Here is a 27,884-nt window from a genome sequence, read left to right on the forward strand (position 1 = left end):
GGCAATGGACCGATTCCGCCCATCTGCAATACTGATCTCCTTTGTGCTAAGGAACACGTGTTCGAAGTTTCACCAAGATATCTTAACATTTACACAAGTTTTCGCTTGCACCGAATTCGAAATCAAAAATGGCCAAGTTCTGCTCTGAATACATTTAGCATATCTTTGTGCTTCCTACATAACTCAATTACCAAACAGAAAGTTTTTTTTACAATTTTGTGATAATCATATGCAAGTTTACTTTATCGCCTCGATAAACATAATTTGAATTTTTTGCACATTGTCGCATCTCGGATTGATGAATTGTTCCACAGTCCTCTCTAGATATTCGAATCCATCCTTATATAATGTCATTCAGCTTACAGTTCTGATCATATAAATTGATAACATACGAACACACACGCACGCATATGTTTTGAGTTGTACAATTAAAAGCAACCCCATGTCGTGTGAAAATACAGACAAACATACACACATACACAGGTACATTTAATTAGATAAGTAAGATATCTAGATAATATATAAGGACAACCAAATATATAATAAAACTAGAACATTGTATAATCCTACAAGTAACAAAAGAATCAGCGGTTTTCCTATGTGTGTTACACAGCTGAGATCACCTGATCGAAATCTGCCTTTTTTGACACTAAGAGTAAATGAAAGGAATGTAGTTTAATAACTTTTTTGTGAACAGCTGTTTGTAATGGAAAAAATTAATGATAATATTTTCGAAAAGTTTATTATATGTTAATTGCTTTTCCTCACCAACTCTGAAGATGCAATATAGGCATGTTACCGATCTTTTTTGGGTGTTTGGTTCCCCCGGAGGCCTATTTTCCCCCATATAGTATATACAGTTTTAAATGTCTGTCTCCTTGAATATTGAATAAATAATAATTTTTCACTCAAAAAACTAACTTAATAAAACTAAATTTAAATTTTCTAAAAATTACAGAATTTTCTTAAGATTAAAAATATGTCCGTTGAAATGACTTTTGACATCACACGGTTGCACGGAACTCATAGATTTTTCAAACCGTTGCACAATAATATTTTTGATAAAATTGGAAACATTTAATAAATTTTGATACAATAAATAATAATTTTAACAATACTATGCAAATTGAGTTTTTAGGAATTTTAATAATCGAAAAATATTTGAATATGTAATAAAAACCTTCCTAAAGTTATAAATTTTAAAACATAACACGGCAACAAACTATAGCAGATTTGAGTAATTTGGACGTTTTAGTAGAAGAATAATAGTAGGCAAACCGTACCAAGTGTGACTTTAGTAGTAGAATATTTGGGGCTAAGTGGGACATGTGCATTAGTGAAAATCTTAGGATTGGCTACTTGTAGATGTATACAATGATTTATACGTAAGGAAATTAGGCACTTACGCAGCTCTCTGATCATCACGTATTCATACTACTCTTCCCGGCATAAACTGGTACACTCTAATATAACACACCACACCTGCGAACACCACACAGGATCACACCATATACGACCACACCACCCCAGACAAGATAACATAACGCACGATGCCTCTCCCTTTCCCTCTTATATTGATCGACCCCGTTCCGCCAGCACGAAACTACGCGCTTCTTTAATCACGACCATATATCGGCTTTCGAATATACTTATTTCGAATTTCGGATTTTGACAATTTTTAGATTTGATATGGCACATCTAAACGGCACTATTTTTGCAAAGTTAAACCCGATATCTTTATTGTCTCTGATGAATCTGTGACATAAATAGAAGTTTAAAATTATTTTATATGAGAAATAGGCGTGGTTGTAGACCGAATGGGAAAAATAATGCTATAAACCTAATTTCGGTAAAATCGATCAAGTAGCTCATAAAAAATAGATTTAACGAGGATTTCAATAAGATGGACATACTATCTCCCAGATTTGAACACGCCCCGTCATCCTAATCGTTTGTACATACAAGTATATATAACTCCATATCTATTTCGATTAGTTTAAGATGATACAAAACAACCGTTAGGTGAAAAAACTATTATACCATGTAGCAACATTTTGAGAGTATAAAAATGGGCGTAGTAGTGCACGCAGGGTATAGATTGTTGAATATATAACTTATAATTTTTTATATACTTAGTTTTTTGGGGTTTTTTTGTTAGAGTTTTAAGCAAAAACATTTTGAGAGTTGGGAATACTGTTGATGTGTCACAACAGACGCAATGAGAGAGGGGAGAAAAGAGAGCAGTGTTGAAATGTCACACAGCATAGAAATCATGATTCAAAAGATTTCTATGTTATGCCCTGCGTTCGGTAATCAAATACATGCAAAACGTATAGACCAGATTCTTTATGTGACAATTCTCATGTCCCAGTAAAAAATCTTATCATCCAAAAATGAATCTTAGATCGCTCCTTTGCGAGCAATGTGATACTCCACAAATTTCATAAAATGCAATAATCTGCATTTAATACTCCTTTTTAACATTGCATGCCCTTGCTTGGGATCACTCCTTTTGAACTCCTAATGGAAAGCAAACCGAGCATTCTTTTAAGTGATTTTCTTTGTCTCCAGATAGAGCACAAATCGTGTAATGATTTTTATCTCCAAAAAGAGCATAAAAAGAGTAATATTATTTTACATCCAAAAAAAGCAGAAATCCGACATACAAAAAATATAAACATTGTTTTGAAATAATTCAGCATTTCTATTGTATTTTTTTATTTTGAATACATAAGATTTGGTAATTAACTTCACACAAATAGTTATAATGCTACAAAATAAACTCAAAGTTGCTAAATGGTAGAGGTAATTTTAATATTTGAGTTCGGAGACGGAGGAAATTTTGTGACTAGGTCTTCCGGTAAAAAGATTTACATTTCCGTAAGGACAGTTTAATCGATTTTTCAAAATTGTGAGCACCCCTTAATGTTGTATGTCATAAAATGTAATATTTCTACACTAAAATTAAGAATACAAAAATGCCACGGAAAAGTGAATAAAATTAAAGCTTCTTTATGTTGAAACGGCAGCATTTTGGTTTATATTGCAACCACAGAAACAACAAAATATTCTTAAACTTCACTTTTCTTCAACTTAATTTACCTGAATATCGTGGCATCCTTCCATATTATTAAAAAAATTGATGAAATTTATTTATTTTATTAATTTTAGACACCTAAACGTCAACAATAAAAAAAAACATATACGCTGATAGAATAACACACTCAAAAACATACCTCGCCGTGTTGTATTTGTTGTATTTCAATTTTGTATGGGAAACAACAACAGTGTCGATATGACAGTCATAAAAAAATAAGACAATATGACGATATGACACAATATGACACCTTGTGAATACCCTAAATATAAAAAAACTCAGATCTTGCCGAAAGAGAAAAAGTTAAGCAATCTGTATTGATTTGACTTTGAGCAACGTGTCGTGAAAAATCTTCGGCAAGGTCTTTTCGGGTTGGTACTGGGCATGAATTAAAAGTGCTTTCTCCAAACCAAAATGAATGTGTTCACCCGCTGCCATTGGAGTTACTTCAATACATCTTTGTTGCTTTCCTCCGGGCCCGGAGTTTTCGAAGGGGCCCGTATTTTCCAAAAAATTAAGTTAAAAATTAGAAAACTTTTGATTGGTGATTCATTCGATTTGCCGTTGACAGGGCTGCGATAATGGTATAATATGAGCGGTATATATGAAGGAGCGCAAAATCACTTCCAACGTAAAAATAAGTATACAGTTCTTTCCCGTTGTAGTGTCCACACGCTGAATTTGGTTGAAGTCGACTCGGCTGAGTGATGTGTTCGAGCAATAAATTTTTTTCGTGTCGTTCAAAAATATTTCAACATTTTAAGTAGCAGTACACAACGTTGAGAAATTCTGAAATCCAAAATACCCAATTCACGCTTTGAAAGAAGTTAAAAATTCAACCTTACCGCAGAAACTCGTTGAGAAGTTGATGGAATTTTGAAATACTTATATGAGCAAAGTTGAGTGCTTTTTGGTGGCCTTCATATGGTTTAAAATCCTTCAGTCAATCAATGAAGGAAACTTGGTTCTTCAAGAGATCAATGCCACCATCGATGCTGATGTAAGAGATATGGAAAGCCTTCTTGAGAATTTGTAATATCTGCGCGACCATTGGAAAGCAATAATAATGAATGCGAAATTTAGAGCATATCGAAGACGGAAACGACCTACATGAAGAAGTGGATGTAATCTGCAGTAAAGAAGAAATTGAATTTAAAAGAAATCTTTCTCATTTCTATGGCAGTTCTATGAGATAAAAGCAGATGAACTCAACGCAGCTGCAAAAAAATTTGCCAAAAAAGTATACCGTTGATGTATCTGATAAGGTGTCCAATAAAGCTATCCTCTCAGACACATTTACGATGCAAACTCCATATAACTTATTGAATGCCATCAATGCTCGAAAATTAGGAAGGCTTTTCTTATTTTGGACTCCACCCGTTTCCTTTTCAAGTGGTGAACATCCGCTTAGTGCTTTAGCAAGGATCAAAAATTTTCATCGATCCTACTCGTCACAAGGAAGGATTTGAGGACTAGCTTCGCTGCGTCTTGAGGCAGAATTAGCCAAGTAGTTGGATTTCCAGGCTATTATCGACGCATTTGCTGCCGCCAAAACTCGAAAAGCTTCTCACTTTTAAGTTACAAATAATTGAAGATTGGAAGATTTTTACCTGTATGTTTAAAAACTTAATCACGATAGTCAACAGGTTTGAAAAGAATAAACAGATTTCAAGAGAAAAAAATATTTTTGGCCGAGAATCTATGTATGAACTGATTTATACATTATTGATTTTCAAAATCATACAAAACAAATTTGTTCCACCCAACACCAACAAGATAGCCAATTTAATACAGATGTGATAAGAGCATAAAACACTACGTCGTATGTGACTTCTTCTTCAAAAACATTGAAGCAGTCAGTGGGTAGATAGTTAATAAAATTTATAAAGTATTAAAAACATTCCTTTAGGGAGGGGGCCCTACTTTTTACCCCTGGGCCCGGTTTTTCTCTCGGCGGCCCTGTATATATTCGTGATATTTGATTCATTTTCACGCTTTGATATCAAAATTCAGACCAATTTAATGTGATAAAATACGTGTTTATTGAAAATAAAAGAATTTCACAACAATTAACAGTTATGATTAGCCGTTATGGTTTATCTTTTATTGCTGCATTTTGGAGTAATAATTACTCGGTAGAAGTATGCGTTGTGTTTACAACGTTCATATATTATTAGATTGTTTATTCCTCCAGAATGTATCAATAAGCGAGGAAACAAATAATGTTTGTAAAAACTAGCAAAAATGTTGTTACTCCTTATATTTTGATATTAATCCATATATTTTTTACTGGGGTATGGCAATGCTATGCTATGTATGTATAACTGGGCCTTTAGCATTGATATCAAAAAAGAGTATAGTCGGTCTGTTGCTTTGATCAGTAAATTTCTATATTGCTAAAATTTCTATTTAAAATTTTTCGAGACATTTCTTATATTCGTTTATTTCTTGGCTTGTTTTTTTTTATCTTTTTCGTAACTTTTTTTATTAAGTAAAGAAGTGCTAATTTCAATTGCAGCCGCACATTGAATACTCATTCACCTTTTATGAAACAAAAGTGTGCAAATAACGAATATTACATATGAATTCAATAAAAGCAGAAAGACGGAGGTCAAGTTTAGTGTACTGCATAGACCGATTAAACTTATTTTTGACCACAAATTACAGCCCGAGATTTGAGTTAAATTAGTTTGTTACAACATTTTACATTCTGGCCGATATACTTGTACATATGCTATATACCGTATCAAGTAAACCAACATAACAAGTATATAGGACCTAGGGAATGTACTGAACCTATTTCATTAATTTTAATCGCCAGACTATGTCATTGTCAACAAAATATGCTGACCCAATTTCCTTAAGATGCCTCATAAATTGATCGACTTATGCCCAGTTTTCTTCAAATATCTTCACTCTACTGAAAAGGGCAATAATGGGAATGAATGTAAAAATCATTATCCCATTTTAAAACTGTTACGTAAGGAATAAAGGAATGCTATGGATCGAATTGGTTCTGTATTTGCTAAGAAATGCGATTTCACCAATGATTCACATCTGCTTATAATCCTCATTGTTGAATTTAATGTTACTGACATTCTTTGTTGGACAATGCACTAATATAATCGTAGCATATTTTGTACAGTGCATATTTCTGACTTTAATGCATTATAACCAAGGGACTATATGAAATATAAAAATTAGACTAGTACCATAAAAAAGATAAAAAAGTCTAGTTTAATAAAAATTCTACATTTATCTTTAAATTAATGTTTACATAACTTAAATATTCGAAAACCAAAACGCGCTGCATGTATTCTACTCACAACTTATGTTATGAAGAAACTACTTTGCCTAACGGTACATTAACGTTTTTAACAGTATTTTAAAAAAGTTTAACAGTATTTTCTTCTTCTATGCCTTTTTTTTTGTTTCTGAAATAGAATCAGCTACATTTTGATGCTTGAATTGTCTATTGCTGTGATTATTAAAATGGTTCTGCGAATGAAGGTGGTACAACCAGAATTGGTTATTCGATATTTCAAAAATGGCCATTCAAAGCGAAAAAATGCTGAAATGGTGAAAACCTGCAAGGTACAAAAAAGTATCGAACGCTTTATTCATGAAAATTGTGTACTCAAGAAAGATAGAGAAGCATCGAACGAGATATTCAGTGACACTGATGAGTGATATATGGTATGCAAGATAAAGGCTGATTCGAGACTCTCCGCACCGAAAGTGGCTTCTGAAATTCAAACTGACCTTAGAAACAAGACTTTCATGGTCGAGTTTCCTCGAAAAAAGCCTTAAAAGTAGGTAAAGCAGACTCAGCTTCGCCAAAGAACATATTTCTAAGACCACAAAGTACTGGAATTCGGTTATATTTTCAGACGAAGTGAAATTTAATACTTTCGGTACGGATAGTTTATGATTATGATATCTTAGCAAAATTGACTGAACGTATAATATTGGATATATTGTACTATAGTTTAATGCCGAAAATATGTGAAATTCGTCCACCAATTACCAAAACTCCCATATACTATATATATATATACAGTTGGCCTTAGACCTTTCTTACTTGTCAAGACGAAATTTTGCCAACACCCGAAAGTACTTCCCCGTCTTTGATCCTTGTAAATTGCGAGAGAATAAAATGTTCTGTTACATCTGACCTTAGCGCTTTCTTAATAGGCACAAAATAAATTATATTCCATTTGTCATGTGGGCTATGCTTCTTGTGGGGATGGGGGAAAAAGTTTAATACCAGGGCTGCAAATAATAAATTAAAAAATAATTGTATTAACATTTAATTTATTTCGTAATTCCAATTTTTTTTATGCCGAATTGAAAAAAAAAGTTAATCTCAAGTACGGAATTAACAAATAAAAAAAATGTTGAACCCAATAACCGGATTAAAAATTAATTTTAATGTATAATCTTAAATACCCGAATGAAAAAAAAACAATACCAAGCAAATAATTAAGAATTAAAGAAAAATAAATTGTTGTAGAATTAACATATTTTCGCGTTTGCGCACTTCGTGTTCTACCATTTTGAACTAAAGTTTGTATAGAGCTCGCACAGAGATATCACCATACTCTAAAGTACTGGTTGACAAACTAACATATACAAACGATTTATTATTTTATCAATTTTTAATTCTGATTTTGGTATAAAAAATTAGATGTATAATTTTAAACATCAAAATTATTTGAATTGATAAGTTCGCAACCCTTAATAATACTAATAAAATTGCCTAATTATTTGGGGACTATTATTATGAATTTAATAAACTAGAGTGTAAATAATTCTCATAAAATGTTTCGAACCTTATGGGCAACACTGCTACCATATAATAACGGTATTGCCATAATCAAAACAGTAGCTATTAACTAAAATTTTGTTTCAAGCACAACTATAAAGAAATGGTTGTTGACCTTTTTGGTTTTTCGTTTGCATTTGCAACAAATACGTTCCATTTTGTAGGCTGTTTTTTGTACTTTTTGCTCAATCATATATTTAAATGGTTCAGTTATGGCACCCTTCACTGTTAACAAGCAAATGAACCTCAATGAATGAATGCATAAATATATGTCAAAGTTACGTAATGAACAATGAATTAGCACACTTCAACCCCTGCTAACAGCAACCATGTTCACGCACATCCGTAGTACTTAGTCAATCAGTCAACCTTTAAAACAAGTAGTAAAATAACTAACATTAGACGAAGTCAGTGCAATAAGGAGTAGGCTTGGTAAAAGCAATGCTAGTTGTGCTAGTGCTAGTATTTACTAGTCAGTGAGCAATATCCAAGCAATGCAGTTGTTATTGTGGTGTTTAAGTAAATACATATAAAAGTATAGTGCACTACTTGCTAATCGCCGGTTAAACTCTACAGTGCTATTTATTATAAACATAAAATAAAAGTATGAAACATGAGTAACTCAAAAAATCTTAATACTTAAGAAATATAGATCTGCTTATATATGTCGTGTATGTTGACTCGTGTGTTTGTGTGTGTTTTATACAAACGTGTGTATAAGAAATATTTGAAAATATGTCAGTATAAAATGGTTTTTTCCTAATTCAAATAATACAACAAAGGAATATTAGTGTTAGTGAAGTAGTAACACAAATGTGATTTGAAAAAAAAAAATAATTATACGACAGCAAGGAAGAGAGCAGTAACAGCATTAAAAAGGGACCAAATGCACAATGCTTAGCCTAAAAAATCTAAATATATACAGCTGTATACACACGGATAAACCGGCGCACGCGCTTTTTCTACGCTTTTGCAGGCAATCTAGATAAAAAGTGAATAGGAAATTGTCACGTAAAAAACGAAGCTGCCATGTCTAAACTGAATAATGTTATATTATATATATATATATATATATATATATATATATTAATGTAAATGTTTAGAATGTATCATTATTTGGCCTAAATTGGATTTGAATTTTTAAATTTTACTAACGCTTTTCCTGTATAAGACAATACTCAAGTTATGTATTTCGTCATTTCTGTTTCTGAAATTTTATTGAAAACAATTTAAACGGTTGATATCACATTTGATACAATATAACATACACCAACAAATTGCATTCATCTTTCCTCAAATATCGAATATCTCTGTGAATTTTCATAGTAGATGTCTGAAACTTGTTGGTTGTATTGTTATCATAAATTACACAGCTTTAAAAAATTTTTTTTGTGGTTTTCAAGAGTCTAAATTGCGTATTTATTCATCAAAGGGTTGAATGTGCTCTTGTTGTTATGATTATTGCATCTTTTATATTTTAATCAATTATCGGCTTGTTAGAAATTGAATTTATTTTTTCAGGCTCTTTACCTCTTTTTACTATTTAGACATAAAGTCTATAAAATGTTCTTTTATACTCAATGAATATCTCGCATTCGTTTAAAAAGTAATTCGGATGCTCTCAGAAACAACGATGTCGCCAATTTCCCAGAAATCGGTGTAGTATGCCAGTGGAAGTGCATTATATCTAGGATACAAAATAGATATTCATGAATAAATAAACACTTTAAGATATACAAAATTCGCGATACCTTTTAAATAAACCTCGTAACCTCATACAAAGATTTTTGAACTTCCGGTTGACTTATTATCGCATATATCGGTAAATATGTAGTTACCTTAATGAAATTTAAATAACGTCTCTTTCTTATAACAGTGTATCCTTCAGCCTAAAATGTTTAAAATCGGGTGAATAAGTCTCCTAGTTCCCATATACTGGATTTGCATTTTTCCAGTTGCTATGTTACCGTATATGTCGGTCAATATCTTAACAAAATAAAGTAAATACATAAAGGGTGATTCATTTCAGAGTTTCCTACTTTTTTAAAAGAAAAAGCACAGAAAGTTCAAATTTAGTGAGGAATTTTTAGTATCATTTGAAGGAACATTCTTTGGCATTGATTTTTTGAAGATTATCTTTTTTAAATGTTGGCCGCGGTTACGTTTCAGATGGCTCATCCATTGAGTCTAATTCTCGATGACTCGTTCCAGCATTTTGACTGGTAACGGGCGAATGACACGCGTGATGTTTTACTCCAAGGCCTGAATCGAAGCGGGGTTGTCCGCATAAACTTTAGACTTTACATATACTGTCTTGGTGACCAATCGACTAACCCAAAACGTGAAATTATCTGCTCACCGAAGTGTTCTCTCAATAAATCCATTGATTGAAGCGATGAAACCAAATGTCGCCGAGATCACGAGCTTAAATTTCAGCATCAAATAGTCGGTTATCATGGCGCGATAACGGTCCCCACTGATGGTTACGTTCTCACCGACATCATTTTTGAAGAAATATGGACCGATGATTCCTCTCTCTTGAATCTCTCCATTGAGCCATAAATGGTCCTCATCGCTGAAAAAAATTTGGCTCGAAAAGGTCGGATCTTCTTGGAACTTTTCAAGAGCCCATAGAGCAAACGATTTCGCTTGGGAAGGTCGATCGGCTTCAGTTCTTGCACAAGCTGATTTTGTACGCTCTCAATTAAGATTTAAGCGAATAGTATGCTCAGTAGGCTGTTGAACAATTTGTAAACGTTGTTCAGGCGAAAGTTTTTCCATGATTAAATACCAAACAATACTTAACAATAATAAGATGACAGTTTGACACGAATCACGTGCGATCTGTCAAAAAAAGGCTATTGAAAAAAATATCGCAACTTGGATCACCCGTTATTATTAAATATATGGTATGTATAGTTTAAGGCGGAAAATATGCCGGTCAGCGTGTGAGATATCTTCATAAAATTGCGTGGAAACATGTTTTCGGGTATACCCATTAGAATTGGTCCCCTTCTTTGAGTCTATGTCGCATGTATCGGTATTAAAACATATAAGAAAAACTGTACAACACTTGGCTGGATATAGGACCAAACCAATTTTTTTCAAAAGCTTGAGTATTTATTATAAAAGTAATTTCCCGTTTTTCGAAGTGAGCATTGCCTTCAAATTTCTCAAATGAGCTTATTTAAATCATCATTATTAACTACTAGCTGACCCGGCATACGTTGTTTTGCCATATACATACGTCAGTTTTAGGAAATATTAAAAAAAAAATATCTTCAGAAAAAACTAACACTTAAATGGAATGTAATTAGTTATAACAGAAAGAGGAATAAAGATGAAATTTATATTAAAATACTATTTTTGATACACATTGAAAATAGTTAATATTTCTACTATTAATTATTTCAGCTAAAAATTAACAAAGCATAAACTCTCAACCCAATGGAGTGTACAATATTTTTGGCCAGTCCGTCTTTAGCGAATAAAAACGAACTGTATGGTTTGCTCACGCGAAAACACGCCACATAAAGTGGTCCGTCAGAAAAGCATGGTGTACCCAAATCAAAGCCACAAACAGACAACGTTTGGCTTTGTGAGCTCAACACTCAAGATTTTTATATCTTGTGTATACATCGGGAAGTTTATTGTCGATAACAGTATTTTGTAGGTTGATAATTGTGTAGAAATCCGTCAGTAATTTTATGCACTAAACAGTTTATAACGGGAAGTGTCTGTCTGAAATCACATGAAAGGAGAAGTAAGTGCCGCTAAACAGTTTGTCGTTGTTTTTTATATCTTAAAATATCCTATCCAATGCCTCAATTTCAGAATGTTTGTGTGCCATAGTGCATTTATACCAAATGATAATTTTATACTGTTTCAGTACTATAGCCATGAGCATCTGGGTTACTTTAATGACAGCTTAAATGTTGAATGAGTTGTTCTGCTTCCATCTAATAAAGTAAAGTCTGGCATCGCAGCGCCAGATGATGCAACGGCCATTGCAATGCCATTTATTTATCATATCTCAGCGCGAAGTACCGAAATAAGGAACGGTTTGCCAATTCCACCCCGTTCCATAAAAAAAAAAAACAAAATAGAACAGTACCTGCCAAAACTGCCAGCATAATGCGGTCGTAAATTTTTTTTTTGTTCATTGTTTAGTAGTGGAAGGATTCGACAGTATCTTCTTTGTAAACTGTGTCACTGAATGATATCTTTAGATCATTGCACCTTGTACTCTCGACAATATATAATCAGTCATCGAATCTTTGTGATCGGGCCTGGAAACATACCATCGGTACTACAAGTATATCAAATAGTAGATGAATTTGTGTTTTTGTGAAGTATAATGCTGAAGCAAGTATACTGCCCCGAATGATTGTCATCTTCTAGTAAGCAAGGCATCCATCTTTATACGTTGAGGTTTGCTGTTCATTTACTTTACGTATATCTTCAAATGGCAATGGTCTGGCGAAATTAACCAATAACAGTCGCAGATAAAAGCACTCAGTCTGCCCTGTTTGTGGATCATCCATCTTTTCGATTGAGCCGATGTAAAATGCACGAATGTTTGTACAAAGGCAACAAAAACATTCGCACGATTACACAATTCAAAAAATTCGGTGAACTTAGTTTATGGTGTATTTAAAGCACGATCAAGCGCTGTTTCGTTAGAGAAAAATACGGCCATCTCCGAGATGCACAAAGAAATAATGTTAAAATCACATATAATAAAATAGACTACATGGGAGTAAAATAAGTCGAATTTCTTTCATACCTACTCATTGATGTTTGCTGGTTGAGAAGTGACAACGGGAGACACCTGGCAGGGATAATTGATTAGTTGATAAAACTATACATAAAAATTGAAGTATGCTACAGTTATTATATTCGATTCCCATTTTGTGTGAAGTGGGAAAATTTGGAATTACATGTATTTTTCAATGGCAAATCGTGAAAAAATAAAAACAAAACATTTCCAAAATAAATTTAAAAAAAAGTAATTTTTGGTCTTGAAAAAATTTGCCAATACCAAAAAATCTCTGTTTTCCCCAGTTACATCTTTTTCTCCTAATATCAATAGGGTATCATACCTCATAATAAACGCAATGCATTTTGTAGCTACTAATGCATTTAAAGGTAAAACGATAGATAGTGGCATCAACGAAAATCATTTCACCTTTACTGGCAGACGTTTCACTTTGCTATCAACTGGATTTGGCCGCCCACTTTTAATCGCTTTGTCTCTCTGCTCTTTACACTGCTGCGCATAATGCTCATTTTTATTACACTTAAAACAAATAACATTACTCAACCCAGATTCCGGACCGCACCTTGCTATACGACCTTCCTTAATACTTCTTTTTAATCAACCCTTTACTTTCTGCCGCAATCTGTCCCACGTATTCTTTGTTTACAACTGTTTGTACACCCCTAACTTTCTCGAATATCCGAATTTGTTCCTTTAACTCGCATACCGTTTTCGCTTGATACAACATTACCTTGTTTGATTAAGCGTCTGTTATACCATCTACAAAGTATTCTATTATATTCTTTTCATCGAGCGATATTGGCTTACCGATTTTTAATGATAGAGTATAAATATTCTTGCATTTTTTCTTTAGTTTGTTTACGCTTATTCCCTAATGTTCGATGTACCTCCGCAGCGCTCAACTTCTTCCTGAACTCTTCAAACAAAGCTGTCTACCAATTATTCCAACTTCTAATTCCTATAGCTCCTCCCACAAACAACTTGACTGCTCCCTTCAACAACTGTTTTCTATATACAAACCTCTACAAATCGTCCCACCCTACCGTTTCCGCGACTCCGTCAAACTCCTCAATCCAGTGGTACACGCTATAAGTACCGTCTCCATAAAAATTGGATATACTATCTTCAACATCTCGCTATCGTCCTCAGCTTGCTCATCACCAAAAACTAAATGATGTAGCAAACGCAGTTGCAACTCTTTTTTGCTGCCTGTTACGTTCAACCCTAGGTCTCTTAACTTCTCCTTCAACGTCTCCACCGTTATTGCTTTATGCTTCAAACAGTCACCGACGCAAAACCGTAGACCGAATCAGCTAGGTCTTATCTTATGAGAGCGCAATGTAAATGAACACTCACCACTGCTTCTACAGACTGTACGGTAGGATATCCGCGAAAATTTAATTTTTCCCGTAGAAACGAGTGAGCTGAGAGAGCAATCTCTTGCAACGCAGGGTTGCCAGTCTCGATATATTGTAGTGATTAAAAATTAACTTGAATATATGTGAAATATTCTTAAACTCAAAATCACAGTCGTATACATTTATTTGTAAATAGGTAGGATATTATATTTTATACATACAAGTAAGTATTATATTTTATATATAAGTAGACCCATTAACGCACTGTGCTGCTTAGCGGCTGGACTTCGGCACGAAATTTTTGACGTGATTAATAATATGTTGAGAATTTCACGTAACTCAGCCGATCGCATCCTTGTGAAAAACATTCAATCCTCCCGCCAATATAATGCGTACATTTTTTACTATCCAAATCACTCGCCAGAGCGAAACTCATTGCGGCTTTTGCCAAAAATTTAGACCAAATTTAAGAACAGCCGTCTTATGTTTGTGTAGATTGTGTACTTTTGCTGACGGTCACAAATTGTCACTATAGTTCGGTATAATATAATTAACATACGCTCTGACGTTTCACTTTTTTTTCTCAAAACCGCACGTCTGTATTCTTCTTTTTTGTTTTTTCTGTTATTTTTAAAATTCCCTACATCCTTGTTGAGCCCCCATTTGTGGGTTTTTAATAAAAAATATAAAACATTTACAACCGTTACTATTTCTCAGTCCGCTATGATGGACACTTCGTTCCTTTTTCCTTCATTCAGTATTACCACTTGTGTCGTTCCTACATTTATTTATTTATATATATTTTTTGAATCGTTGTTTTTTCCATATCCATATAATCATCGACCTCAACTAAATTTTCTCTTTTATGTATTACTCACCAACATATATCTGCCATCACGCAGTTTACTTTTTTCCTTTTGAAGCGGGAAAAAATGCTCTGCCATTAGATTCTCTTGAAAGTTACCTTTCTAACCTATGAGACAATCGTATCAGGATATTCACATATTTGCAATGATTAGCATTAGAATGTTTGCCAATGACATTTGCCTTGCCCTGCAAGCAATCCCATCATTACGAAAATTTTGCACTACCTTACATTTGGACCGTTAAAACAATAGTAAATACATATATGTACATACGTCGTGGTATGAAATTATTTTCAGTATAGGTTTTGAAGGCTATGCCAGACTGCATGAATTCGCCGTGTTCAAGGTGTTGTTTCCCTCTTTTCATTTATTGTATGTTCGGTAATTTGCCACCCTTTATCTTCAAATTATATTGCGTAGCAGTTTATGTAGCGAGAGCGTATTCTATATACATATACTCACTAACAGAAGAATGAAGGAGCGAGATGAGAATTATCTGTGGCTGAACCAGAGAACTTAAAACAATGAGAAGGTGCAAATTGAATTTTGTATGATGCTCGATTGGTTGGCTGAAAAATTGTTGTTTTAAGTTCTCTGGTTGAACAATAAAAGACGATTGACTAATAGCAGAGAATGTTAATGAATAGAGAAGACGCAAATGTCAAATCAAATCTTTTTGTGTACTAATTTGTAATTCCAGATGAGGGAACATCGAAAAATATAGCTTCGAAAAAGACTAACACACCACGCAATGTGCGAAATGCTATAAATAGACACAACGAATATTCTTAGATCAAAAATCGTTGCGCATACCTATTAAGATTTATGTTTTCAATTTCTATGATATGACAAAATTTTTAATTATGAACTCCTTCTGAATTAAAAAGCTGTATTATCGGTAAAAACCCCAGAGTTTATAATAAAATAAACATTTATTAGGCTATTTTTCCAAGTTATGTATGTGCGTTGCGTGAGCAATTGCTTATTGAGCAAAGGATAACAATAAAACGGTGGCTAAGCAGCCGCGTTTCCACTTTTGAGGTGGCTGAGGTCGTAAGTTTGAAGGAGTTAAGATCAATCCGAATACGAGCCTATACGTTCGAATCCTAAAACTCTTGAAACTTAAATTTTATTAAATTTTTTATTTTATTAATTGGAATCTAAGCATATCTCAATTCAATTACTTTAATAGCATATTTTACTTCCTGAGATAATTAAAATATTTCAAAGAAATGTGTTCATATGTAACTTTATTGAATATTCCCTTATTATGCGTATTTACACAAATGTGATAATCACACATACATTTTTAAATACACGTACGCTGATGCTTGCTTCTTCTTGCCCCGCACAAACAATGACTTTTGTCTACACTTTTTGCTTTTTGCGAGTTGAACGATCGCAGACAAGAAGGGGGTTCGGGCGCACTGTCACATAATTATTTCGGATAACGTCTGTCCGTCCGTCCGTGCAAGCTCTAAGTTGAGTAAAAATTAAGATATCTTTATGAAACTTGGTAGACATGTTTCTTGGTACCGTGATTGGTATTCCCAAAAGGGGTGTTTTTACAAAATAAAAAAAACATAGAGATTTATTGTTTTTATGATCATTTATAACTAGTTGCCGTCGAAGTAAGTGTTGAATAATTTCTTTGATCATTTAAAAAAAAAAGGCACCGTGAAAATATTAAGAGTAAAGAAGCAATCTTATTTGCAAATAACGGTATACTACAAAGATGCTTCAGATAGTTGGAAGCACTGCTGGTATACTGGGTTCCATTTGCTCCAGATCTTAGAAATTGCCGTATTTAGACTTCCGAGTTTCTTAAACAATTTTTATACTCTCGCAACCTGTTGCTACAAAGGTTGTTTGTATCACCTAAAACTAATCGAGTTAAATATAGGGTTATTTATATATAACTGATCAGGATGAAAAGACGAGTTGAAATCCGGGTGACTGTCTGTCCGTCCGTGCAAGCTCTAACTTGAGTAAAAATTGAGATATCTTTATGACACTTGGTAGACATATTTCTTGGTATCGTGCGACGGTTGGTGTTGCAGATGGGCGTAATCGGACCACTGCCACGCCCACAAAATGCCATTAATCAAAAACAAATAAATTGCCATAACTAAGCTCCGCAATAAGATACAAGACTGTTATTTGGTACACAGGATCACATTAAGGAGGGGAATCTGCAGTTAAAATTTTTTTTAAAGTGGGCATGGTCCCGCCCCTAATAGGTTTAATGTGCATATCTCCTAAACCGCTAATGCTATAATAATAACCTCTACCTACAGTGTGAAAATGGTTGAAATCGGGTGACAAGCGCGATAAACCAAGCACTAAACACGCCAGAGACATTACATTTTATCTTCGGGATGGTATGAGATGACTTTATGGGAACCTTGTTCAAAATTAGTCAGTGGGCGTGGCACCGCCCACTTTTAGGTGAAACCCCTTATCTTGGGATCTGCTTAACCGATTTCAACCAAATTCGGTGCATAACGTTCTTTTCATATTTCTATGTATAGTGCGAAAATGGGCGAAATCGGACTACAACCACGCCTATTTCCCATATAACACCATTTTAAATTCCATCTGATTCTTTCACTTTCCAGTATGCAAACCAAGCAACAATGATTGTATCGAGGTAAAACTTTGCGTGAATAATGCGTTTAACGTATGCCACCTTGTGACCAAAACTTGTCTAAATCGAACCAAAACTGTTCAAGCCCCTAAGTACTACATATGTGGACCCCAGTGCCTATAGTTGACCTTCTAACGAAAGTATCAGTCAATCCACAAAGAAATCTCAAACGAGTATACCATTTGACTTTGCGAGAGTATAAAATGTTCGGTTACATCCGAACTTAGCCCTTCCATACTTGTTATGAAATATATTTAAAAAATAAAGAAAAATGTAAAAAAATTAGTAAAAATACCTTATTAATCTTAATTAGAGTTCGTTTGGTATGTATTTTGTTGGTCTATTGTGCATAGATAGCTCAGAAGTGCTCGAGACCTATTGATTTCTATCGAATGTTTGTCCGGGTTTGATACATACATGTAATACCCTGAGTAAGTTGTAAAATCTTTAGCTTAGCATTTCGTGACTCGGTTTAAAAATGGATTGAATCAGATAATAACCATGTCCAAAAATCACACATATACAAAGATTAGGTTTTATAATCAAATTATTGTGATTACAGTGAAATGACTAAGTATCGACAATATGGGTGATTAATCCCATGATGATATCTGTCCTATAACCCATATACTCAAAACATTTTTCACGTATTGGTTGACTTTACTTCGCTCATAGCTATGTTAGAGCGGGTATCTTTAAAATTAAGCGATAATATTTTCATTAACACTATGCGATTTACTAATAATTAGTAATATCGGTATGCACCTTGATAATATATACCATATATAATACATAGGTATAATGCTTGGTTGCACCTAAACTTTCCCCTTATCGGTTGTTAAATATTACTTCATTTAATATTTCAGATTAAATTTTATGTTCTACGCCATATTCTTTAAATTTTGTATATGTGGTTCTCGTTTTATACCGATATAAAATAAAAATCCAAGACATGGCAGTGTTCGTTTCTGTACGTTACATATAAATAATACATAAATAACAAACAAGGAATTGCTGTGTTCATAATGTGTTAATATAACAATTTAAAATAGTTTTGGGATTATGATTTTGAAAATTAAAAGAAGGTTTTGGAAACCTCTAAAATGCTCCAGTTTTAGATTAAGTATAATATTGCATAATACGGCACTTCGGAAAAGCGAAAGAAAGTGGTGACGTGTTGTTATGATATGGAAATGGACTCATGTAGTATTTACTGTACGCTACAAATTCCTCCACACATACAAGTATTAAAGCGTATGGATGCACATAAATATAATAGCGTTTTCTTTTCTCACAAGCTGTCAAATTTGCATGTTATTTTTTAAAAAATTTGTCAGGTTCGTCTCTTTTTTTCTTAGAATGTTGAATTCTTACCAGAAATAATGCAACATTTTCTACCCTTGTCAAAACGTAAGAGTGATGAAGTTGTCCAACGAATGTTTATTTTTCGTTTTTAATAGTTATTTTTTTAAATCAAGATTTTATCATCTCGGTCAATTTTGGTCAGTTTAATAATGGAAATAGCGAATCATTTTTTTTTCTTTTTTTTATAAGGTTGCCATTAAATGAGACAACTTTTTCATCGAGAAAAGAAAACGCTATAAGTGTTCAGTGAAATTAAATAAAAGCTTACTAATTATAGCTTCCTACTACTCAACATATTTGGACCATTGCTAAGAAGCGAAGGCTAAGGTTTTTAATTGTTAAAAACACTAGTATATATATTTTGAAGAAGGAAACGTTTTATCATGTCTCTAATCAATTCTACTACAAAAACGGTAAATGATGAGAACGTTTGCATTAAAAACATTGGTAATGATGGACATGATAGTATTGCCAAAGACAAAAACCCGCAACAAGAACAGCAGCAGCAATGCGAAGTAAAACTAAAGAAGCCCAATCGTTATCTGGAGCAACGGCAAAAACTTAGAGTTTATAACAATGTTTCGACAGATTCTAGTATCTCAACAAATTTCCGTGGTATGACATCAACAAATGCGAACGATTATATGTCTGTCCCACAGCAGCAGCAGAAAATAATGGGGCAATCTAAAAAACATTTATGCGCTGAAAAGGCTATAAATCAAAAGCATAAAAGTCAAGAGTTTCCTAAACACTCCGAGAAATTACCGTTAACAAACCAATATGAACAGCAACCGCAACCATTACATAAAGATTTACTAAAAATTAAACCATCATCACAATACCAACAGCAGCAAAAAAAGCTCCAACTTTCTGATACAAATGAAAACTACCGCAATTGCGACTTTAATTTTAATAGTAACAAAAATTCTACGAACATTTTCAGCAACATCAACAATACGAACTATGATAAAAATGTTGACAGTATTGGTGCTGTCTTAAGTGAAGCCAACAAACCTTACTGCGATAAGAACGTCAGCAGTAGCATCGGTGAACGACTCGATGATATCGGGAATGAATCTGTCCAAGTTGGCGCAGGGCACAATTTAAGCGCAAATAATTTAGCATCAAATAGCGTTAGTAAATCTTTGAGAGCCCTCGGTTCTGCACCACAAGCCGGCAGCATGGTATCTATCACCAGCGAGCAGCAACTCTGCCAGTTGTACAATTCACAACAGCATTCCGATTATATAATTTCAGATTATATGGAAAAGATTGCGACGCGTATTAATTTATTAGATACAGAGTTAAAATTTGCTTGGCGTGCGCTCGATTTGTTATCTGGTGAGTATGGTAAAATATGGGCGCGGTTGGAAAAACTCGAAAAGATATCGTTTGAACAGCAGTCAGTTGTGAATAATTTAATAGGTTTAATATCACTTAAACAAGAACAACAAGAGCAGAATCAACAGCTTTCATCTGATTGTATGCCACATTTAAGCTTTTTAGATACCTCAAAATCAGCCGAGAAACAAAAGTTTACACCGTTCGATTACTGGCTGCAAAGTGAACAATTATTGAAGTCTAATTTGGTTGAAGCCGAACAACAGGCCATACTTTTGAATAATTCCGCTGCTATACTATTGCAAGATATTGATACGGAATGTACTTCAAAGCAATATAATAACCTGTTACAAGAGCTGAAGAACGACACATTAGATGCGCTGGATGCCGTACGAATAAACAGCGAATTGGACGCGCTTGACAAATTATTGCAGCAGCAAACACATAATATTTGCGACTCTGGTGAAATAAATGCCATACACCGACACTTGCAACATGAGAACAAAATCGACTACAACAACCATTTGCAGGTATTAGCAGTTGGGCGCGATCGCCAACGTAAATTTGAGCACAAACTCGTTGTAATGGGTGATGATGCTAATGTACCACTGGAAAAACTTGCTGAACGTAATCTAAGCAGCTCATTAGTAACGTTGAGCTCAGTACAACGACAATGTCTAAGAAATCAGCAAGTACCAGCTATATTATCGGAAGAAACTAAGTCACGTCAAGAGCCAAATTCCCATTTAAGCTGGCTCGACTCTTCGAAAGTAACAGATGCCGATCTACTACATTATTATCAACAACAAATGTTGGCTAACGATGCCAAAAATGAACTGTTGCATGAATTTCTGTATAGTCGTAAACTGTTGGGGAAACTTACACAGCCAAAAAGTTTTAACAGTCTTGATCAATATAAAAGCAGTTTTGATGAAGCCACTAATATAACAGGTAGTATGCAGAATTTGCCGATGTTAGATGATGGGATATTCACTGTGGCACTATCGACAGTGCAGGCAATAGATACAAATGCATCAGTATCGAATACACACTCAACGCATATGAGCCCGGAAATTTATTGCGAAAAGAAAGATATTGATAGCACAAGAGATATGGATATGAATGATTTTATTGAGCAGGCTAAGTTTTTTCAGCAAGTGGCCTCTAAGCAAGTCGAACTCTTGCAAGCGGATGTGCCAATAGAGGATACGGGTGGATCAATGTTGCCAGTTATTAGAAACAATAGTGAAGTGACCGAAGACTTTTATAAAACACTCAACGAGGCGTATCGTGATGACACTCTTAGCACAGAAATTTCTAATGTGGAAAGTTTATTACAGCATAGTGAAGCCACAAATGAACATATACTGAGCAGTTTGAGCACGCGTAGTAATTCTGCTTTGGATATAATTCGCGAAGATAATGAAGAGAGTGGTATTGGCGCTATACTTGCAATAAATCCCGATATAGCTAACTCTCAGTCACTTGCAAAAACAGCAGTTATAGCAACAAAAACTTTAGAAGCTTGCACAAATATTATAACAACGACAACGGCAACAAATACAAAAACCGCAACAACAGTCGCAAGAAGAACGAAGGACACTAAAAAACACAAAAAAAAAAAACATCACAAAGACGAAATGGAAATGTTGAACAATCTGAAGAGCGCGCTGGCCCAAGCTGCTGTCGTTCATACATCAAGTCCTATACTGCCTAAGAATTCGCCAATGCATTTTAATTTAACGTTCAACGAAGACCGATATGTTCACAATAACTCAAATAACTGTGATTACTATTCAACCGCTTCATCTTCGGAAGACGAATACAGTGCTAAAAAACTTGGCGGATCTCAGGCTCATTATTGTAACCAGCTGAATGAAGACAAAACCGTGCTCCTCGACAGCACTGGTGAGATATTGCTAATTGAGATAAACAAAATACAAGATCTTCAAGTATTAAACTCTGCACAAATAAGTACATTACGCACACTGGTTAAAAAAGAGCATACTTTTTTCGAAAATATACATAGAGTTAATAAGAATCTTTTATTACTGCTTCTGAATCCGATAACAATGGGCGAGGAGCTTCGTACACTTGGAAATGATAAATCACGGAAATTCGAAAGAGTTATGAAAAACTTAGAACGTAATATAGATACGCTGAAAAAATTAGTTGGCAACTCCTTTGACGACTATACACGAAAGTATTTAACCGATGATGAATTGGTGCTAATAAAAAAATCAGAAAATAATCTGGCTGATGACAAAGAAGATGAGTCGACTAACATAAAAAAATCTGAGAAAAAGCAAAAAAAAACTAAAAATCGAACGAAAGCACATGTATTTGACGATTATGTAGATACACACCGAACACAAACAATACTTGACACAGATAAAATGACATCTGTCTCAAACAGTTCCAGCGAACGTGATAAGGCACATTTTGACTATAGCGCTCACTTGCTTCGGAACAATTCCAATTTGGATGAACAACTAAAAATTTTAGAAACTCAAGAACATGAGATGCGTCTTAAAAAATTGCATGATTCTACCACAGGCTCCACAACCAACCTTAATGACATTACAAACAATAAAAGTGGGCTCAAACAGAAACCACAATGCAATTATTTGGGTGGCATGGATATTGAGTTGGAGCATATGCTGTTGCAAACAACAAATGAATCACCTAATAGTCAAGCAAAAACATTGGGTCGCGCTACTTCGGTAGCAACACTTTACAATAATGATGAGTATATTAAGTCGCTAAAACGAAGCCTGGAGCGACACAATAGCATGCTTTTTCTTCTACATTTGCAACATCCTGAATACCAAAGTAAAACAAAAGCATATCAAGACATTTTAGCTCTGGACATTGATGGCATACTCTTAGCTGGTGTTGGTGGGACTCAAAGCCCACCACCGCCAGCACCCTACGACGACGATGCAAATACAGCCATTGATAACGATAACAATTGTGCTCAAGAAAAGGCAACCTTGCATTTAGTAAATGATGATACCGATGCAGGCATAAATAACGTAATGGTTCCATCAATGAGCGCCTTAAATCCATTTCTAACACATAGTGCATCATATAGCAGTGGACATTTAGAATTGCAACATGCGGGACCAAAACAAACCAAATCGGATTCTGGTATTTCATCTATAAGCGGTCTATCAAGCTGGGAAAAGTCCCTCAACTCTACGTTATACGGAGTTGGCGTTGTTAGTGATAGTACGAACGCTGATAAATACAATCCATTTCTTAATAAGTATATGAGTTTGCAGCTACTAATGTCTGAGGGATTGGAATCAGTAAATAATAGTGACACTAATTTGTGTAGCTCGAGGTTAAATTCAAAGGTTTGGATGCCCGCTGATCTGGATTCGGATAATAGTGATTTGAGATTAAATGTTACTAGAGCTACTAATGCAGAACTGGAGATCACAAGACGTGCCGTTACCATAGCGACCGCTAATTCTATCATACCAACGATAATTAGCACAACTAATGCCACTTTTTCCAACACTGACGATAAAATAAATCAGAAAAATAATTTAATGTCCAAACATTTACAGCAAGAACCATTATCGACGGAAAATAATTACCTGCTGAACGAAGAAAATTTGAACTATATATGTGAGTTGTCTAAAAACATGCCCATTTGTTCAGTCTATGAGAGCAAATCCATTTTTAACAAACTCAAAGATGACGCTATGGATAAGCATGTACGCACTGTCGATGAAGTCCTTGGGTGGGGTCATCAGCAGCGACAACGGCAGACACCAAAAAGACAGCAGCACATCGTAACAAACATATTAGGTAATCAAAACAGGCGTATGCCGGATCTTTTGCGCACACCCGCCTATACAACTACGTTCACAGGGGTCGGAAGTACCACTTCTGATAGGACTATATATATACAGTCTGAGGGTACATGTGAATCATCCCAAACACGTAAACGACACCTTACTGATCGTCTTGTTTATTATCCAACCTCTAATGGTATTACAGATTATAATAGCAGCAATAACCTAAATTTTTTTGGTAAGAATCATTTAGACTACCCTTATCAATATCAACCTCAGCAGCAAATGTCATATAATCATGGTTTAAGATGCTTAGCTCCCGCTATGTCTAATGTGTCAATAAAAAATACAGTAAACACACATCACCAACATTACGCGCAACATCACTCATCAGAAGCCGTCAATGAACAAGGCAATCAGATATTAAGCCATAATCATTTGAACGATTCTCGAAATTATGTGTTTCAATCAAAAGAGAACAAGAATACAGAGTTGTTCACTCCCTATGTTTTACATGGTGCGCATTATGATGCTAATGCAGTACAAGATATTGATATAGTAGCATCTACAACGACTGCCGACGTTGTTGATTTATCCGGTAGTGAAACAACATCGAGCACTACATTTAAAGTTTGGAATAAGTTTACTAATTTTTTGCCGGATAATTTGAAATTGAAGCGATCATTGCGATATGGCCGTTCGCGGTCATTGCCTTCGGGCTATAACAATTACTCGAAAGATAAAAGACCTTTTCAAACTAGCCAAGATGATTGTTACCCTTTAGTTGCTGGTCACATGGCATCATTAAATTTGACCCGTGAGCACGTCGGACGTAATTGCAGCAAAGCGTCAGTGCATAAAGTAGCTACAGCGCCAACAACAAGCTTGCACCAACAGCAGCGTGGCGGTAAACATTTGGGTGGCAGTTTTGATTTTTCGAAACGTTTCCACAAACTTCCTACCCAACTGGTGCAGCGTGCTACGCATCCAGGTGCACGCACCGTTGCTAGCGCAACTACATCAGACATAGTTGCTGCCAGCAATTTAAATAGCGGTGATACAAATAAAAAGGGTGTAGCCGGTAACCAAAAAAAACATTCACGGTTTTCAACGACTGTGAATAACTTCATGCAGAAAGCCAAAACCGGATACAGGCGTCACAGTTTTATAGCTCGTGGTGTTACGGATTCTGGTGCTGCGCCTATAGTATATAGTGTATCAGATACAGAAGCAGATTTACCAAGTTTTAATTCTTCGGATAATGAAGGCTCTATAGTCAGTGATATTGGAAATTTTGGTACGTTTCCAATGGCGACTGAAAGACGTGACGATGGATGTGATACTGATATATATGATGCGTATAAAATTCAACTCCAACCGTACGGTATGGAGTTTTTTAGTAAGGAGATTGAAGTCAGGGAAGATGATGACGAAGGCGACTATGAGAAAGCTGTGTTTTCTAGTGTAAATGTTAGTGAGCTGGGTGATGTTGCGCAAGTTAAGGATAATGACGAAGCAGACCACATATCTGAACAGAATGAAATTAAAGAAAATAATATGCGTGATTCAAATTGCAAGGTGATTCCCTCGAATACATTTATAAGTCACCAAGAAACAGTAACGGAAGAGGCAAAAGAAAAAGAAGCGTTAAAGTCAACAGTATTGAAACCACCAGATCAATATATAACTACGAGTAACTTATGTACGATTACGGGAGGTTTCCAAAATCAGCAAAATCAAGTTAAAACAAAAATATATGGTGCAAATGAATCAGTTTTAAAAAATAATAATTTAAATGCGTTGGATAACTCTCATCTCTTGCTTGACTTTATAAAAACCCCCAATCAAAGGACTTCGTCCACTGTCGCGGATCACGAAGAAAGGAATTATAATGATTGTAGTGTTTTCAATGAGACAGAAGTACCGTCAATAGCTGTAACATCTGCTGATGACTCACATTCACCACCATTACTGATAACAGAACCGATAACAAGTGAATTTGGTAATCGAAGTTTGACAGCACAACAGTCGCTCGATGTCCCTCTAGGTTTAACTGAAGAAGATGACAATCGTAGTCAGCATTCTTTTCGCACGCTATCATCATCACGTCGTCAAAGCACTGAGGATAGCATTGATACAGATGATGAATACTTTTGTTATGAGCTAAGGCAGTTGGAGGAATTGGAACAACAACGAAAAGCTGAATACCTAGATGAAAGTGATAAGAAGTTAAGAGTAGATATACCCCTGGTTGAAAATGTGCAATTGTTTTCACAAATCGATCAATTGACGCTGAAAAGCACAATTTGCTACAATAATTCCCAACATACAAATTCATATCCTACATCTGATAGTGGCAATAAAGTTTTCAATAATACCGGTTTACCATTTTCCGATGAAAACGAACCAAACAAAACTATCAAACAGCTTATGTCTGAAGTCCTAAGAGAATTGAAATATGTTGTCAAGGAAATTCCAGCAATGGACAACGCCAAAGTGGAGACAGCATTTAAAGTAGTGACCACGAAATCTTCACACAATCGCTGCTTTTCCACGAAATCTTCCTCCAGTAACTTTGAACGTGTGACGAAAGTTACTGATTTGCATAGCGCATGGCAAGATATCAATGGAGATGATTCGCCAAATGGGTATTCTGATGTGGATGCTGAGGAAAAAGCTGTGGAGGAAACTGGTAGCAGTGAAACTATGAATGAAGGCACTAAGATGATCTTCATATGCGCTGATAATGTAGCACCCAATAAATTCGCAAAATGTCATAACCTTCAACAGCACCAGCCAGAACAGAAAACACAGTATATCAGTGGCGAACGTGTAGCTCAAAATAAGCGTTTTCGCAAACGACGTGATCGCCGACGTATGGCCGATAATCACAACGATAAGGAGAATGAAGCATATAATCATGAGCTGCAACATCAACATATGACTAGCTCTTCATATTCATCTGAAGAGGAAGTGGCCAGCGGAATCAATCTTTATAAAGAAAAGTCAAAAGTTAGTCACGGGCGTGGTAGCAGTAGCAGTGATAAGCATAAACGGGCAACCATAGCTAGAATTATACAAAATGAAAACGAAAGCACTAGCAAACCAAAGCAAAATGACCTATTGCTAAATCCTGCTATGAAATCATATGTAATGGACGAAGATGCATATGTTGATGTTAACGAGGCTGATGATGTAAAAAATGTAAGCATGTCATCCGGTGCCACACTTGGTCCAGATACACCAGCTGAACTAAGTGAGGAACTGGAAGGCGACCAGAGTATTTATAAGACGGTTCCAAGTTATCAAGCATTTAAAAGCAATCAAGAAACCATTGAGGTATCTAATGACAGCGTGAGGGTGGACCAAAATTTTGCTGATGCAGAGGACGAACATACAGGGTTTGAAATTAATCATGTAACCACTCCAACTGTTAACCAGATTCATGAGCATTTAACAGAAATTGAGAAAGAAACAGAAGACAACACACAAATGGAAACACTTCTATTAAGCCATGATTCTAGTGCTGAAGTTAATGGGATACAAGGTACAAATATCAATACATCAGTACTTGGGAGTAGCAAATGGAAACTACTGAAAACTCTCAAGGAACGTAAAATCGAAGAAAAAAATTATCAAGTTAAAGCTAAAGACGACGAACTTAGTAAAGATCGGGAAAAGGTAAGCATTCCAATATTCACACAAAAACTGAGTTTGTGTGACGGTTAATCCTAAACTATCATAAATCAGTCCAAGATTAACAAATGTATATACGACCATTTTTTTTTATTCTAAAGTT

At 34.9% G+C, this 27,884-nt stretch overlaps 1 protein-coding gene across 19 annotated transcripts in view; it reads left to right on the forward strand.

The window, feature by feature from the left end:
• unc-13 overlaps positions 1-27,884 on the forward strand; it is a 138,951-nt gene that overhangs the window by 23,473 nt on the left and 87,594 nt on the right. For 3 of the 19 annotated variants that reach the window (XM_036367201.2, XM_036367200.2, XM_070112488.1), the window contains exons 1-2: positions 8,298-8,526; positions 19,216-27,766. The exons of 9 other annotated variants lie outside the window; for them this stretch is intronic. In XM_036367201.2, the coding sequence (XP_036223094.2) occupies positions 19,322-27,766 (8,445 nt within the window). In that variant the 5' untranslated portion in view covers positions 8,298-8,526; positions 19,216-19,321. Of the gene's footprint in view, positions 1-8,256; positions 8,527-19,215; positions 27,767-27,884 lie in introns of those variants that run through there. 7 more of the 19 variants (XM_070112502.1, XM_070112500.1, XR_011397316.1 and 4 more) reach the window with 5 other exon arrangements.

This window comes from Bactrocera oleae, chromosome X (assembly GCF_042242935.1).
Source record: "Bactrocera oleae isolate idBacOlea1 chromosome X, idBacOlea1, whole genome shotgun sequence".
NCBI lineage: Eukaryota > Metazoa > Arthropoda > Insecta > Diptera > Tephritidae > Bactrocera > Bactrocera oleae.